The 19051-nt window shown below is 36.1% G+C and overlaps 1 protein-coding gene across 1 annotated transcript in view; it reads left to right on the top strand.

The window, feature by feature from the left end:
• The first annotated feature begins 1186 nt into the window (after nt 1–1186).
• The window catches only part of LOC141407495 (uncharacterized), a 40089-nt gene continuing 22224 nt past the window's right edge, over nt 1187–19051 (top strand). The window contains exon 1 of the mRNA XM_073999931.1: nt 1187–1456. Coding sequence (XP_073856032.1) covers nt 1187–1456 — 270 coding nt within the window. The remainder of the gene's footprint in view (nt 1457–19051) is intronic.

Consider the following 19051-nt stretch of genomic DNA (forward strand, 5'->3'; position numbering starts at 1 on the left):
TTACTGATTTTAGATCTTTCTTTTTTCTAATAAAGTAGATTTCTAATAAAATATATGTATTCAATGCTATAAATTTTCTTTTACTTTCACTGCATCCCACAAGTTTTGATGTTATATTTTCATTTAGTTCAAAATATTTTGAAATTTTTCTTGAGATTTCTTCTTTGACCCATATATTATTTAGAATTGCATTGCTTAATCTCCGTGCATTTGGGGATTTTCCAGCTTCCTTTCTGTTACTGATTTTTATTTTAATTCCATTATTTTCTGTGAACAGATATTGAAAGATTTCTAATGTTTTAAATTTGTTAAGACGCATTTTATAGCTCAGAATGTGGTCTTTCTCGGTGAGTGTTCCATGTGAGCTTGAGAATAAGTTAATCATTAAGACCAAATAGCTAGTAAGAGTTGTAACCCAGATTCAAACTGAGATTTACTTGGTCCCAAGACTACTCTTTCCAGTATCCCATGATACCTTTGAAGAACCACAGAACAGAAACAGCTATGCAATGGTGGTTATGAATGGTAGGAAAGGAAAGAAATACAAAGAGAAGGAAATAAGGCCTGAATCTAGAAGTTGAAATGGTCATCTCGAGGAAGAGATTCTGTGGCTTTTCCTTTCACTCCTGCTAAAATTATGATTATGTGAACAGTAGACATTACAGTAATCCCAGAAACTAAACAATGGTTGATACTGAATTCCAACTGATAAAGTTGTCTGTGGTCAGGAAGAGATGTTAACAGTGAAATCCCAGGAAAGGCAGGCAGAAAAGAGTGACATATCAGAGGCACACAATGTAGCTGGTTGGTGGACTGGACAGGTAAGCTGTTGTGAATTCTGGGAAGGACTCACCAAAACTGGGATGTTGAGGATAAGAGCAAGCGTTTTTGTTTTGTTTTGTTTTGTTTTGTCTTTCATATGCCATCAATGGAAAAATGGACTTGAGCATTTAAAAACTATAATATATACTTATTTAAAAATTTCAGAGAGTAGGGAGCAAGATGACAGAATCCCCAACTTACCTGCCCTCCACCACAAGCAACAATCTAAACGTCATCAAATGACAAAAATTCCTTTGTGGGAGCTTTAGGATCCATTTAGGAGGTTGTAAAACCCTGATGAAACCCAAGACTGAGCAAAGATGTATGAGAAGGCAGGCTCATGACCCAGTGGTAGTTTCACTAAATGTGGCCCCAGCTACAGACCAAGGGCAGCCCCAGCTCCCTGTGGACTCAGCTCCAACACCATTTTGCTGCATTTCTGCAGCCATCCCATCTGCACACAGATCTAGGAAGAACTATGCTCTCTGTTCCCGTGGTAACAAGCCCACTCACTATGGACCCTACTGTAGATTCTGAAGTAGCTCTGCAACCAAGCTCCAACCCCACTCTAACAAAGTCCTTAAGGCAGTCCATTGTACCCAGGGACTTACGCAAGGATCTGCTCAGGGATCCAGTAAGAGCCTATTGAGGGTCTCTATGGAGCCACATGCATCCACACTCTTGGTATCCTGCTATCTGTAGACTCAATTACAGACCCAGAAGAGTACCACAACCTGGCTCCAGTCCTGCTCAGCTGTGGTCCCAGAGGCAGTCCTGTACACCTGGGATTTGGCAGGATCCACATCTGCTCACACCCTCTGTAATATGCCTGCCAACTGTGTATTCAACTGCGGAACTGGTAACAGCCACGTGGCCCAGTTCCAGCCCCACTTAACTGTAATATTGGACATAGTCCCATCAGTCTGGGGACCCAGCAGGAGAAGGTATGTACCTGCTGAAAACAATCTGTAAAGACAGAAGACGTTTGCTTCTTCAAACGCATAGACATCAATGCCAGGCTACACAGATCATGAAGAATCAGGCAAACATGACAACTACAAAGGAAATTAATAAACCTTCAATAACTGAGCCCCAAGAATTAGAGATCTATGAATTTCCTGACAAATATTTTAAAATAATTATTTTAAGGAAACTCAGCAAGCTGCAAGAGAATAAAGACAAACTCAACTAAATCAGGAAAACAAAATGAGAAGTTCAACAAAGAGATAGAAATACAAAAGAACAAATAAAAAATTCTTGACTTGGAGAATACAATGAATGAAATGAAAATTGCAATAAAGAGAATCAACGGCAGACTTGATCAAGCAGAAGAAAAGACCTGTGAACTCAAAGACAGCTCATTTAAAATTATCTAGTCACAGGAGAAAAAAGCAAGCCTTGGACTAAGAGTCACACCATCAGCTTTCCTGGTTCGCAATGTAAAAACATCAAAACTTCCTTATAAGTGAAGAGATGTCCTTTTTGTCCATCTGCATTTGTGAAAAATAAAATTTCTTGAGAGCTTTGCCCTTTGGGTAACTACATATGTAGTGGTGACCCACTGTGGTTTCTAATGAATCTTGTCAAAGACTTAAGTGGTCCATCACGGTATTTCAGGTGACCAATTATAATGCTGGGTGCACACAATTACCAACCATAGTGATATATGTTTATATACATCAGTTGTTGACCTTTTAACTTGTGAATATAGTTCATCTTCTCATAGCTGTTATACCTGTGTGACTGTCATTAGTATACTTAAGTGTTTCTGCTTGCAAAAATATGTATGTTGTTGCCTATTTTATTGTATAAATTGTCCTAAGAAGGGTTCTATCATGTTGTTATATGTTTCTCAATCCCCTTTTAAAAATATAAACAAATAAGTCTTTAAAAATGTTAATTTATGTTTTCCAGATTATGTTTTTGGGATTTTGATCTTTTAGGATTTCGACATTCAGGATTAATATGTTAGGGATTTTGTCTTTCAGGATTAGGATCGGCTTCCAAAATGGATACATCCCTAGACACGTTGAACATACAAAGGCTGTGTCATGAAGAAATGGAAAAATCTTGAATGGACCAATGACAAGTAAGGAGATTGAATTAGTAATTAAAAATCTCCCAGCAAAGAAAAGCCTAGGACCAGATGGCTTTACTGGTAAATTTTCCCAAACATTTAAAGAAGAACTAATAATTATCCTCTCCAACTGTTACAAAAAAAAAAAAATTGAAGAAGAAAGAATGCTTCCAAACTAATTTTATGAGGCCGACAATATCTTGATACTAAAGACTGAGAAGAACACTACCAGAAAAGAAAATTACAGGTCAATATCCCTGATTAAAATTTCAACAAAATGCTAGCAAACTGAATTTAACAGAGCATTAAAAATATTGCATACTATGGCTAGGCACAGTGGCTCATGCCTGTAATCCCAGCACTTTGGGAGGCCGAGGGGGGTGGATCACCTGAGCCTGGGAGTTCAAGTCCAGCCTGGTCAACAGGGTGAAACCTCATCTCTACTAAAAATACGAAAATTAGCTGAGTGTGGTGGTGGGTGCCTGTAATCCCAGCTACTAGGGAGGCTGAGGAGGAGAATCTCTTGAACCCAGGAGGCAGAGGTTACAGTGAGCCAAGATCATGCCACTGTACTCCAGTCTAGGTGACAGAGTGAGATTCCATCTCAAAGAAAGAAAGAAAGAAAGAAAGAAAGAAAGAAAGAAAGAAAGAAAGAAAGAAAGAAAGAAAGAAAGAAAGAAAGAAAGAAAGAAAGAAAGTATTGTAACTGACCAAGTGGGATTTACCCCTGGGATGCAAAGAATTTCAATATATGTAAGTCAAACAACAATACACCACATTAACAGAATGGATTGTTTAAATGATCTTCTTAGTAGATGCAGAAAATCATTCTACTCAGCAAAGTAAACAATCAACAAAATGGAAAAGCAATCTATGGAATAGGAGAAAACATTTGCAAACTACATATATGATAAAGGGATTTACTTTAATATCTGAGACAGATAAGGAACTCTCATAAATCTATAGCAAATAAGCCAATAACTCAATTTAAACATGGGTAAAGAACATAAATAGACAATTTTTTGTCAAAGAAGAGAAATAACCAACAGGTAAATGAAAAGGTTCTCACTATCACTAACTCAAGGAAATGCAAATCAAAGCCACATTGGGTTATCACCTCACACCTGTTAGGATGGCTATTATCAAAGAGTCAAAAGACAGCAAATGGTAGCAAAGATACGGAGAAAAGGGAACCCTTGTGCACTATTTCTGGGAATGTAAATTAGTACAGTCATTATGGATAACAGTATGGAGGTTCCTCGAAAAGTTAAAAATAGAACAACCATATGATCCAAAAATCCCACTTCTGAGTATATAGCCAAAGGAAGTCAAATTGGTATGTTGAAGAGATATCTACACTCCCACATTCCTTGCAGCATGATTCACAACAGCCAAGATATAGAAACAACCTTACTGCCCACCAGCTGATGAATGGATAAAGAAAATGTGTTGTGTATACATACAACGGAATATTTTGCAGTCTGAAAGAACTAGGAATACCTGCCACCTGTGATGACATGGATGAACCTGGAGCACATTATACTAAGTGAAATTAGCCAGGTACACAAAGACAAATATTGCATGATTTCACTTATATGTACAATTTTAAAAACTCAAACTCATAGAAAACAGTAGAATGATAGTTGCCAGGGGCTGGGGGTGGGGGAAATGGGATGATATTGGTCAAATGGTATAAGCTTTCAGTTTTAAGATGAATATTTTCTGGAGACCTAATATAGAGCATGGTGATTATACCTAATAATAATGTATTTTATACTTGAAATTTGCTAACAAAATAAAGCTTAAGTGTTCTCACCACAGTTTAAAAAAAAAACGCTGTGACTCTGTGAGGTAATGAATTTGTTAATTAGCTTAATTGTAGTAATCATTTATCAATGCATATGTATATCAAAACATTACATTGTAGGTGTTAAATGTACAGACTTTTAATTTGTCAACCATACCTCAATAAAGCTAAAAGGAAGGGGAAGAGTAGAGTAGGATAAAAAGTAGGCATTGCTTTATTAAGACAGTACTTTAAAAACCCACTGGAAGAGGGATACTTAATTTATTCCCCTGTAAGCACCATTTATTACATCAATTGCTTTTTAATCTTAGGTGTCTTAAGTGGAAATTAAAACACTGCCCAACACCTTCAAAAAATTTTTTTTCCAACATAGTGGTAAAGTCACAAGAAGATTGGAACAACCTGTTCTGCAGTTCAGATATTTTCAGATAACAAGAGGAAGAAATTATGGTAAATGAATTGAACAAAATGACTATATATGAAATCATAAAAAGTCACACTAATACGTTTTTATTCATATACACATGTGCGTACACATGAATATATGAATAAATGAAATTACAGTAAAATTCCCAGAAAGTACAACTATCTGGTAGCAATGTCTGTATTTGCAAAGATATTAGAATTATTCATGGGGAAATTCTCTTTAATTAAAAAATCTAGCTCTAAAAATTATTTGGTAAATATTCTTTCTGAGTTTCAGGGTGAAGATGCAGAATCTTTTTCTGACTTATTTCAAAAATTATTAGAGGTTTTAAAACGTCACTTCACTGTCTCTATACACGTTGTTATTGAAAATAGAAATTTAAGTGTTGTCACTTCTGCTCTTTGCATAATTCATTATAAAATTCTTCCAAACACATTTTAGAGACCATGATATTATGACAGGTATCACCTTCAAGATTTAAAATACATTGCAAACAATTAAAGTATGTTGCTACTAACATATGTAGGTGTTTTTTAAAAGATCACATCTTTCTCTTTAAAAGATTTTTGGTTACTTTGAACTTTTAAAAATGAGTAGGGTTTTACAAGAGTTTTTCTAAATTGCCTAAGCTATTAGAATGTGACATTTCGATAATGAATTTTTTTAGATGGAACTTTGAGCTGGCAGTAAACAAGAAAATGGAATAGATAAATGGAACCACAGAATTTATCAATTTACCATGGACTCCAAATGTCTCAACCAGAAGGAAACAAGTCATCCATAATTCCTGCTCTCCCTACTTCCGAAAGGACTTATAATGGGCTTTTCTCACAATGTGCTCTAAGGAACAATGTTCCATAGATGATCATTACCAAAAGATTTGGTGGTCAGGACAATTAGGAAAATGCTGCATGTTAGATCCACCCTCTCAGATTCCTCATGCACATTAGCTTAGTAGAGTCTCCGAAAAGTGCTGAAGTTAGGCAGATCTGTTTTGCCATGCTTAATTTTTCCTATATTTATTGGATAATAGAAACCTTTTTTCCCCTGGAGAGAATCTAATGGTTTCCTTCAGGCCTCTGAATCCAGGTAACAAAAAACTTTTGTAGACAGTTCTTATATAGAACTTTCTATATAAATTTTGTACATATAAAGGGCTTTCTATATAAGCTTTTTCAGGGCTTTAACCTGAGAACTACAACATGAACAACAAAATAAACAAACAACAAAACACCTAACAAGGTTAAAAAAAAAAAAAAGGTTATAACATTAAAACATATTTTATTTAAAACATATTTATGGTTCCAATATTTGAATGACTTCATGTACAAAGATGGTTTATGTTTTGGGAAAGAAAGCAAGCCCCAAATATGAAGGAATACAACAATTAGTCTAATTGGTCTTATTTTGACTCATTATTAAAAACTACACTCTCCGTGGTAAGCATCCAATGAGTTTAATGAGTGCCCCATGTATGTTTTGACATAGACATAAATGGTTTTCATACTATGCTATTTCATGAATGCAAAGAATGATCCATAGTATAGTGGAGAATTTTCTTTCCAAGTGTCAATGTTGCTAGATCCTATTTATTCTCATCAAGTTTTTGACAAATTTTTAACTAGTGTGAAAACACATATCACAGCCAGTGTCATCAGAGTAGAATGAGCAAACAAGCATTCCAAGATGTCCTGGCCCTTCATCATTAAAAGCAAGATCAATTTTGACCTGACCTTTCACATTCTGTTCCACTCTGCTTTGTGTGACATCACTCAAGCTCTGAACATGCAAACAGATGCAGAAATGACATTTTGCTGCCAACAATGACTTTAACAAAAGAAAAGCCAAGAGAAGTAAGATAAATATTCTACCTTTAAAGCTATAGCTCTAAAGAATGCCTGTGTATAAAGTATTATAAAAAGGTCAACAATTGTTTTTATTTAAGCTTGTATAATTGAGCAATTAATCTAATTGAAGGGACAAAAACATGCAGAAGTCAATGTGTCCCTAATAAATGTTTTAACCAGTGGTATTTGAAGATCTCTGTGAACGAATGGCCCACATCTAATTGGTCATAAAACAATCAGATCAGATCACATTAACTGAGGTCTGGATATGAACCAAGTAACCTGATAATGTAGGAAATAAGCACAGTCGATGAGTTTCTTTGTAGTGGTACACATTGTTTGACATTGCTACTTTTTGAGATAGCACTAAAGTTAGACAATCCTATCTCTTTGCTCCAAAAGCTAGTATTTTTTTAGAAATCCCTTTCCCATTGGTTAGTTGTTGTTTTTGTTGCTCAGTAAAGAGAAAAAGAAAGAGAAAGAGAAGGGAAAGGAGTAGAGGAGGAGGAGAAGGAGGAGGTTTTCTTTCTGGTAGCTAAGTAACAGTAACAAATTGAATGGAACCATGCAACCTAAACAGAAACAGTATTTCTTCAAAAGGTTCATGCTAAAGAGGGGAGAAATCTTCTCTCCATAAAACCTCAGGAAACCTTTTCCTCACATCTTATTTTTCTGAATGAGGTCTTGTGCCCTGTGGTGAGGACATTTATATCAGTTCTCTTGGAGCTGAGGAAGCATTCAGTTTCCTTTGAAGTACATGGGCACTATTGGAGAGCTGAAGGAATTGGAATAAAAATATAGGCATTATCTAGAAAGGAGGAAGCAGGAAATGATGCTGGCAATTAATATTTCCCCTAAACTATATTTTTTAAAATAAATATTTATTTTGCAATACCAATACTTACACTCCTTTGCATTTATTTCCTTTTGTTTCTCAAAGATCCCATCTACCTCATTTGGACTAAAGAGACCCAGCCAAGGTTTGTTTGCTTTTTGGAAAAGATACTTGAACCACAGTGTTAGAAAAAGAACAGGGCAGTGCCAGCAAGATGATGGCAGCAATCAGGGAGATGGTCAGGGCTGCTTGATCAGCCAATCTTTCCTCATGACTTGGTGCTTCCTCTTGGTAATAGAGTATTTGGTGTACTTGCTTCCTCAGCATACAGTCATTCTTCTGATAGTGACATCACCCTTGGTTTTCATGGTTAGCCTCCTCTCTCCATTCTCAGTCTACCTGGTTACCTAAGGGCTAACGCCACTCTTAGGCACCTCTCTCAATTCTCAGTCTACCTGGTTTAAAGAACCATGTTTCTTTGACCAGAGTAATTGGCTTAGGGACAAGTAAAAATCCAAGCTTTACCAAACAGACCCAAGAAGTCAGCTCCAGGACCTGTTTTCACTGTAGTCAATTCCTTGGCTCTGTGTGGCTTAGGACAACCAACAGCCACTGTGCAAGGAACTTCTCTGAATATAAAGCTATATGGAAGAAAGCACAGCCATCAAGCTAAGACAGAGAGTGCCCATCGACATCGTTTGAGCACCTGAATCTAGTTATGCTTGAAATTAGCATCCTTCTGGACTTTTCAGTTATATGGCCTAATGCATTGCCTTTGTTAGTCTAGACTTCAGATTCTGACTCTTGCCATAGATTAACTGACCTAACACTGCGAAACTTTGGAAGTAAAAGTTTTATTTTTTACTCCTGTAATCCCAGCACTTTGGGAGGTTGAGGCAGGAAGATCACCTGAGGTCAAGAGTTTGAGACCAGCCTGGCCAACATGGTGAAACCCTGTCTATACTAAAAATACAAAAATTAGCCAGGCGTGGTGGTGCATGCCTGTAATCCCAGCTACTCAGGAGGCTGAGGCAGGAGAACTGCTTGAACCCAAGAGGCCGAGGCTGCAGTGAGCCGAGATCATGCTACTGCACTCCAGCCTGGGTAACAGAGCCAGAGTCTGTTTCAAAAAAAAAAAAAAATAGTAGAAGCCTATAGTTAGCAATGCTATATTATACACTTAAAAACTGGTTAAGAGGATAGATTTCATGTCAGATGTTCTTAACACAATAAAATAAAATTTTTAAAAAAATAACTGTTAGAAGCAAATCATATGCCTGGCAGAGAACACTCCATAGAACTATGCTATTTTTAAAAGGCTCTCCCCATAGCCTCAGATACAGAACTGATATATATATATATATATATATCTCCCCAGAGAGAGGCAAAATCTACAGACAAATTCAAAACTTCTAAATATAACCTATAAACTTTTTTTTACTTTATATTCAAGAAAGTATTTAAAAATTGCAAATATATACTTTCTACATTTACAGGCTTTGAGATTTAGAGTACCTCTTGTATCCCTCACCATTCTAGGAACTAGATTTCATTATTTTCCTTATTTTACCAATGAGGAAAACTAAAACACAGAATAGTTGTTCCTTCTACAACATTACTTGTTCAAGAAAGAAATGAAAATTATAAATAAAACTGAAATCTTTTGTCATTAAAACTGTGTTGTCCAAGACAATAGCTTCTATTGTCTAAATTTCATCTCAGAAGAATAATGCATAATACAATATCCATGCTGTAAATGCTATTCATGTGTTTCTTGACACTTCAAACATAGGAAATGTTAAGAATCAATGCTTCAAACTGATCACAAAGAGGCATAAGAAAGGTGAGTGTGAGGAAGTGCTGGCTGGAATAGTAAGGGTTAAGAGGCTTTCTCTGTGTTTCATTCCAGTCTTTCAATGCTAGAGCATTGCAAATAGTTATCTATTCCTTCACTTTTTCTCTATACTTTTTCTTACTGATTACTTGAATAAACTGGCACTAATTAAGAAAGCTAGACAAGATTATACTCTTTTGGACAAACTAGCTCATGTAGGAAAAGCTTAAGTTTCTTTCATTAAAGCAGGCATATTTAAAGAAGAAAGAAATGCTTATTAATTGAAAACTTAAATGATGGAATTAGAGAACCAGTAAGTTGTGTTGTGACAGCAATTTGCTTCTTTGAAAAAAACAAGGTAGTTCCAGCTAATGGGAGGCTAACGTAGGAAGATTGAGGCCAGGAATTTGAGGCTGTAGTGCACTACGATCACACTTGTGAATAGCCACTATACTCCAGCCTGGGCAAAATAGTGAGACCCTGTCTCTAAAATAATAACAATAAATAATAATTTAAGGGGTGCTTTTTGAGAAATCTTCTGAAAAGACCAAGATTTTGTTGAAGTAATTCAGAACTCCAATTTATGAGATGTATACTCTCCAAAACACAATAGAACTGAATTTTGTTGTGCTTCCTGTATATATACATGTTGCCTCATCTCTCTTCCACTACCTGACAAGAATTTTAACACATCTGTCTACCTGACATTTCAAATTCTTAATTTGCTTTGTGAGAAAAACAAAAACTCTTCTTTCATACTGACTGAGTAAACTGTGTAGGAAGGAAGACATCTGTCAACTTCCATTTGGGGGAAAAGGACTGAAGATAACCTATTAAGGACTTGTAAGAGAAAAAAAAGAAGTAAAAAGATGTAGAAAACATTTAAAGACTTTGGGAAGAGATGACAATAAAACCGGCACCACGAATTTATACTTAACATTTACACATTGGCTCTGTCTGGCTGATTATCCATATGAGTAGCCTGTCTCCCCAGCTGGGCTGGGACTTTCTTTTGACTTCAGCACCTAGCTAAAAAGCCTTTATCGGCATTGACTGTCAACAATCTTTGATTGTGTACACATCATTAAAAACAAAATGGGTATTTGTGAAGAAGAAGAAGAAGAAGAAGGAGGTAGAGGAGGAGGAGGGGGAGGAGGTGGAGGAGGAGGAGGAGGTGGAGGAGGAGGAGGAGGAGGAGGAAGAGGAATAAGAAGCCCAAAGACAAGTACTCTTCCTGTCTTAACTAAAAAGGGAATCATCTCACAAGAACACAAAAAGAGAGAAGAAAAGTCATTGCTTTGGGGGAGGTGAGGAAAGTAGTACAGAGATGATAACTGATTCTACATTAGGAAGTAGAGAAGATCCATAAATTCTGTGAATAGCAGGACCTCAGACAAAATGGAAAAGTGTTCTACATGCTAGGGGGCAAGATAGTGGGATCTCTTGGCCTTCAAGGTTAAAGGTCTTTCTGGACACCAGTCAGTTGAGGAGTAACCATTGTCTATCAATGAAAGATGGGGCTTCATGTGCTATGTTGCTTATACAACAATCGAGACCTTTGCAGGACTTTATCATAAGAGACAGTTACAGGGTTTTCTAAGAGTCCATTTTTCCCATCAACCTGGATGGGAGGGGGCTTTGGTTGAATTAAATTGACTCAAGGGAAACATCTCTTGCACAGAAATATTGTGAAGTAAAAAGTATAGCTGCTTTATACTTCAAGTGTCTGGGGCCATTTATGACATCAATGGGAAATATATTTTTATAATAAAGTTTACCTTTGTTATTGTTGGGAAAAGTTAAAAAAGTATACAATGAATATGACATATTGTCACCATTCAAAAATCACCACTTTTGGCATTCTGGTTTATTATTTTTTTCACTGCTCCATCATTTATCTGAAAGATCTAAAAATGTTGAACAAATTGGATATAGAAGAAATGTAGCTCAAAACAATAAAGGTCATATATGACAAACCTACAGCTAACATCATACTGCATGGGGAAAAGCTGGGAGCCTTTCCTCTAAAATCTGCAACAACACAAGGCTGCTCACTTCAGCCACTTTTATTCAACATATTTCTAGAAGTCCTGGCCAGAGCCATCAGAGAAGAGAAGGAAATAAAGGGTATCCAAATTAGAAAGCAATAAGTCAGATTACCCTTGTTCACAGAAAATTCGATTTTATTCTTAAAAAACCCCAGAGACTCTGCCATAAAAGATTAGAATGAAAACTGATAAACAAATTCAGGGAAGATGCAGGATACAAAATAAACATATAAAAATCAGTAACATTTGGATACACTAATAGCACATGCTCTGAAAAAGAAATTAAGAAAGCAACCCCATTTACATTAACTACAAAAAATATAAAATATTTATGAATAAATTTAACCAAAGAAGTTAAAGATCTCAACAAGGAAAACTAAAAATGTCTGATAAAAGAAACAGAAGAGGGCAGAAAAAATAAAAAGGTATTCTGTATTCATGGATTGGGAGAATTGATATTGTTAAAACATCAATACTACCCAAAGTGTTCTACAGATTCAATGTAATCTCTATCAAAATATCATGACATTCTTCACAGCAATAGAAAAAAAAAATCCTAAAATTTATATGGAACCACAGAAGACCCAGAAGAGCCAAAGCAATCCTGAGCAAAAAGAACAAAGCTGGAGTTGTAGCGCTAACTTGACTTTAAAATATATACAGAGCTATAGAAACCCAAACAGCATAGTACCAGCATGGAAACAGACACACAGGTCAACAGAACAAAACAGACAACCCAGAAGTAAATCTACGCATTTACGGCCAACTAATTTATGACAAAGGTGCCAAGAACAAGCATTGGGGAAAAAATGAGTCTCTTCAATAAATGGTGCTGGGAAAACTAGATAACTATGAGCAGAAGAACTGAACCATATCCCTATCTCTTGCCATATACAATTTTTGCACGCCATATACAAAAAGCAAATCAAAATGGATTAAAGGCTTTAAGACCTAAAATATAAACTACTGGAAGAAAACAGTGCAGAAATATTCTAGGACATGAGTCTGGGCAAAGAGTCTTTGTGTAATACCTGAAAAGCAGAGGCAACAAGAGCAAAAATAGAGAAATGGGATTATATCAAGCTAAACAGCTTATGCACAGCAAACGAAACAACTGAGAAAGTGGAGACATCACCCACAGAATCGGAGGAAATATTTTCACCCTATCCATCTGATATAGGATTAGGAGCCAGAATATACGAGAAACTCAACTCAATATCAAAAAATCCCTAATCTGATTAAAAAATGGGTAAAAGATCTGAGAAGACATTTCTGAAAAGAAAACATACAAATGGCCAACAGGTATATAAAAATGCTCAACACCACTAATTATCAGAGAAATGCAAATCAAAATCACAGTAAGATATCATCTCACCCCAGTAAAAATGGATTTTACCAAAAGGACGGGCAATAAAGAATGCCAGTGAAGCTATGAAGCAAGGGGAATTCCTGTACACTATTGGTGGGGATGTAAATTAATGCAGCCAGTTAGGAAAACAGTATGGAGGTTTCTTAATGAATCATATGTTCCAGCAATCTCATTATTGAGTATCTATCCAAAAGAAAGGAAATCAATATATCAAAGAGATATCTGCACTCCTATGTTTATTGAAACTTTCACAATAGCCAAAATATGGAATCCACCTAAGTGCCCATCAATGATTGAATGGATAAAGAAAACGTAGTAGATAAATATACACCAGGGGTCCCCAACCTCCGGTACTGGTCTGTGGCATGTTAAGAACCGGGCCGCACAGCAGGAGGTGAGTGGCAAGCAAGTGAGCAAAGCTTCATCTGTATTTACAGCCACTCCCTATCCTCCCATTACCTCCTGAGTTTTGTCTCCTGTCAGATCAACCAGGGCATTAGATTCTCATAGGAGCACGAACCCCATTGTGGACTGTGCATGTGAGGCATCTAGGTTGCATGCTCCTTATGAGACTCTAATGCCTGATGATCTAAGGTGGAGCTGAAGTGGGGATGCTAGCCCTGGGGAGTGGCTGCAAATACAGATTAACATTAGCAGAGAGGTTTGACTGCACAGAGACCTTAATAAATCAGTTGCTTGATTTATTTTCAGTGTGTGGCAAGTGACAATTAAGCTGCATCTGGTGGCAGGCTTTAAGATAGAATCTGACACTTATTTTAGTCCATGCATGCTCTGCCCATTATTTTATTTACCACTTCCATCTGTGCCTCTTTCCCACACTGCACACTTGTCTCAGTCAAAGTTCTGGTAAGCCCACAAGTTAACCCTGGCCAAAAGTAGTAAAAAAAAAAATGTCACTAGAGAGCTTCTTTGAAAAGAAGGAAAGACCCAATGATGAGGCTGCAGAAGACTCTAAGACTGCCAACAAAAAGAAAACTGCATTTAAAAGAAAATTCCAAGAGTCGTACTTAAATTATGGGTTCATTGAAACAAGTGCTCCACATTCTCCAAGCCCACTTTGTATAATATGTGGTGATAGGCTATCCAGTGAAGCCATGAAACCTCCAAAACTGCTTTGCCACATGGAGACCAAGCACTCTGCGTTAGAAAGTAAGCCTTTGGAGTTTTTTAAAAGAAAAAAAAAGTGAACACGAAGAACAGAAGCAGTTATTGAAGGCTACCACTTCATCAAATGTGTCTGCACTAACAGCATCATTCTTAACTAGAAGTCCTTTCCAATTGGTGAAGAGTTGATCTTGCCTGCTACTAAAGGCATTTGTCATGAACTTTTAGGAGAGGCCAAAGTTCAAAAGGTGACATGTGTTCCTGTTTCAGCTACTACCATCACTAGATGAATTGAAGAGATAGCGAGAATATTGAGGCACAATTGTTAGAGAGGATTAATGAGTCACTGTGGTATGCAATACAGGTTGACAAGTCTACTAATGTTGACAACAGAACAACAATGCTTGTTTTTGTGTAATACATTTTTCAGGAGGATGTACAGCATGAGGATATGTTCTGTGCACCTTTATTGCCAACCAACACCACAACTACAGAACTATTCAGGTCTTTGAATGATTACATATCAGGAAAACTGAATTGGTGATTTTGTGTTGGTATATGCATGGACATAGTGGCTGCCACGACTGGACAAATTTCTGGTTTCCCTACTTGGGTTAAAGAGGTTGCTTCTGAATGTGAGTCTACACACTATATCATCCATAGAGAAACGCTGGCTAGCGGAAAAATGTCCACCTGAACTTAACAAATGTTTTACATGATGTGATTAAAAGTATCAACTGTGTTAAAGTACACACCCTTAACTCATGTCTGCTCGCACAGCTCTGCAAGGAGATGGATGCAGAGCACACACGTCTTCTCTTATACACAGAAGTGAAATGGCTTTCTAAAGTTAGATCACTGGCCAGACTTTTTGAGTCATGAGAGCTGTTCCATAGATTTCCTTTAGAAAAACAATCACCACTGGTAGTACACTTCAGTGACACAGAATGAGTCGCAAAACTTGCTTATTTATGTGGCATATTCAACCTGCTCAATGAACTCAATCTGTCACTTCAGGGGAGAAGGACAACTGTGTTCAAGTCAGCAGATAAAGTGGCTACATTCAAAACCAAACTGGAATTAAGGGGGTGACAAGTCAACACTGGGATTTCTGACATGTTTCAAGCATTAGAAGAAATTTTGAAAAAAACTGAGCCAGAAACTTCTTTCTCCCAGCTGATGCATGTTCACCTATCTCAACTTTCAAAAGAATTTGAGAATTACTTCCCAACCATGAAAGACCTCTGAACTTTGGAGGAATGGATCGGTGACCCATGTGTGAATAAGCCAGGTGAATCGACTTTATCCATGTTAGAAAATGATTAACTGCTTGAAATGGCAAATAATGGTGGTCTTAAAAGTATGTTTGAGACAACTTCAAATCTCCATACGTTCTGGATTAAAGTTTATCCTGAGATTGCCCCAAAAGCACTGAAAGGGCTGTTTCTATTTCCAGTATCCTATCTTTATGTAGAAGGGTTTTCTGCAGTGACAGCAACCAAAATGAGATTAAGAAGTAGACTGGACTGGCCAGGCATGGTGCCTCACACCTGTAATCCCAGCACTTTGGGAGGTCGCGGTGGGCATATCACGAGGTCAAAAGATAGACACCATCTTGGCCAACATGGTGAAACCCTGTCTCTACTAAAAAATACAGAATTTAGCTGGGTGTGGTGGCGCATGCCTGTAGTCCCAGCTACTCAGGAGGCTGAGGCAGGAGAATCACTTGAACCCGGGAGGCAGAGGTTGCAGTGAGCTGAGATCATGCCACTGCCCTCCAGCCTGGGCAACAGAGCAAGACTCTGTCTCAAATAAATGAATAATAAAAAAAAAGACTGGACATAAGCAACACACTTTGGGTGTCACTCTCTCCCATCACCCTTAGATGGGACCATTTATTAATAGTTGCAAGAAAACAAGCTCAGGGCTCCCAATGCTTCTGCATTATGTTGAGTTATATAATTATTTCATTATATATTACAATATAATAATAGAAATAAAGTGCACAATCAGTGTAATGCGCTTGAATCATTCCAAAGCCATTCCCAGCAGTCCGTGAAAATATTGTTTTCCATGAAACCCGTACCTAGTGCCAAAAAAGTTGAGGATTACTGAAATACACAATGGAATATTGTTGAGCCATAAAAAGAATAAAATCCCATGATTTGCAGAAACATGGATGGAGCTCTAGGCCATTATGTTAACTAGAGGTCTATGTTAATTAGAGATCATCATGTTAAGTGAAATAAGCCAGGCACACAAAGATGAATATCTCATGTTCTTACTCATATGTGCAAACTAAGAAAGAAATGGGTTTACAGAAGATAGAAAGTGGACTGGTGGTTACCAGAGACCTAGAAGAATGGGAGAAAGAGAGGAAGAATGAGTGGTTGATTAATAGATATAAAAATAAAGTTAGATATAAGAAATGACTTAGTGTTTCATAAATCAGTAGAATGACTACAGTAAACAATAATCTATTGTATATTTCAAAATAGCTATTAGAGAATAATTCAAATATACCCAGCATAAAGAAGAGATAAATGTTTAGGGTGGTGGATAATCTAATTATCCTGTGTTGATCGTTATATATTACATAAATGTATCAGAATATCACAATGTATCCTGAAAGTATGTAAATCCATTCTATATTAATAAAAAACACAAAATAAAAAAGAAATATAGCTAAGAAACCAATAGAGAAAGAAAATGTAATATTTAAAATTTGACTAACTGAAAAAAATCACAAATGGAAAATAAATAGCAAGATAGTCGGCTTAAAACATATTATACCAATAATTACATGTAACATAAATGAAATTAACCCTCAAATTAAAATAATAAAGAAGCAAGGTCCAACTATAAGTTGTCTAAAAAAGATGCATATTAAATACAAACACACAATTACAGTGAAAGCAAAAGAATGAAAAAAGCTATATTGTATAAACAGTAAAGAGAAGAAAGCTGTGTTACTATATTAATACTTACACTAATAACAATGTTAATATGAGATAGAGACGTAAAGATGAACATTATCTAATTATGAAAGGGGCAATTCTTGAGTAAGACATATACTTTATAATCTTCACAATGAATGGAACTAAAACACACACAACTAAAGAAAGATATTCACAGTGTAGTAGGAAAATTTAACGCTCCATTCTTAATAATTAACAGAAGAAGTAGACGAAAAAATTTTAAGAAAATACAACATTTCATCAATGCTATTAACTAACTTGATATTATTGTTGTTAACACTACACCAAGCAACTGTGTAATACACATACTTTTCAGGCACACACAGAACATTCCCCAACATAGAAAATACACTAGAATATGTAATAAGTCTCAAAATTATAAAATGAATTAAATTAAAAATCAATAACAAGAAGATATCTAGAAAAAGGTGCAAATATTTGGAAAACAGCCAATGGTTCAAAGAAAAGGAAGTTTAAAAATATTTTGAATTGAATGATAATAACATAACATCAAAATACGTGGGATACCGCTGAAGTAGTGCTTAAAGGTAAACATAGATCTTTAAATGTGTGTACTAAAAAAGAAAAAAGGTTCAACCAGTTGTCTAAATGACTACCTTAAGCTAAGAAGGTAATTAAACTCAAAGTCATTAGAAAGAAAGAAATAAAAAAGAGAATAACAGAAATCAATATAATAGAAAACAACAGAAAAAAAAAGACTAAGGTTTTTTTTTTAAAGATCGATAAAATTGGTTTAAAAATCCATTAGTGAACTTATGAACACAAAGAAGGAAGCAACAGACACTGGGGTCTACTTGAGGGGAGAGGGTGGGAGGAGGGAGAGGAGCAGAAAAGGTAATTATTGGGTACTGGGCTTAATACCTGGGTGATGAAATAATACGTACAACAACCCCCTGTGACACGCATTCATCTGTGTAACAAACCTTCACATGTACCCCCAAACCTAAAATAAAAGTTTAAAAAAAAAACCTTAGTAATGTTAATCAGGTAAAAGAAGACACAAAGCATTAATATTTGGAACAAAGGAGGGTATATCACTACAGGTCTTACAGGCATTTAAGTTATAACAGGGAATTATTAACATATTTAGGATAATACACTTAATATAGAGAAGTAGAAAAATTCTTTGAAAAATATGATATCAAAACAAGAAGAAATAGAATATGTGAATAGCTTTACGTGTAGTCATTAAATTCAATTAATAATCAAAAAGCTTTCCACAAAGAAAACTCTAGACTTTGATGGTTTCAGAGGGTGAATTCTATGAAGCACTTAAGAAGGAAATAATGCCGAACTTCCACAAAACATTCCAGAAAATACAGAAGGTGTATTCCAGAGAAATAGAATCAATAGAATAGATAGATAAATAGCTACATAGAGTCATGTGTCACTTAGTGATAGGAATATGTTCTGAGAAATGTGTCATTAGGTGATTCTGTCATTGTGTGAACATCACAGAGTCTACTTACACTAACCTAGCTGGTATAGCCTACTACACACCTAGGCTAGATGGTATGGCCTATTGCTCTCAGGCTACGAACCTGTACAGCAAGTTACTGTACTGAATACTGTAGGTAATTGTAATACAATGGTAAGTGTGTATCTAAACATGGAAAAGATTCAGTAAAAATGTGGTCTAAAAGATTTTAAAAATGGTACACCTGTGTAGGGCATTTACCATGAATGAAGCTTGCAGTGATGGAAGTTGCTTTGGTTGAGTCATACAGGGAGTGGTGAATGAATGTGAAGGCCTAGGACATTACTGTCCACTACTGTAGACTTTATAAACATGGTACATGGAGCTAAATTGATTTAAAATTCTTTTCTTCGTAATAAATTAACCTTAACTTATTGTAAGTTA

Source organism: Macaca fascicularis, chromosome 8 (genome assembly GCF_037993035.2).
Source record: "Macaca fascicularis isolate 582-1 chromosome 8, T2T-MFA8v1.1".
Lineage (NCBI taxonomy): Eukaryota > Metazoa > Chordata > Mammalia > Primates > Cercopithecidae > Macaca > Macaca fascicularis.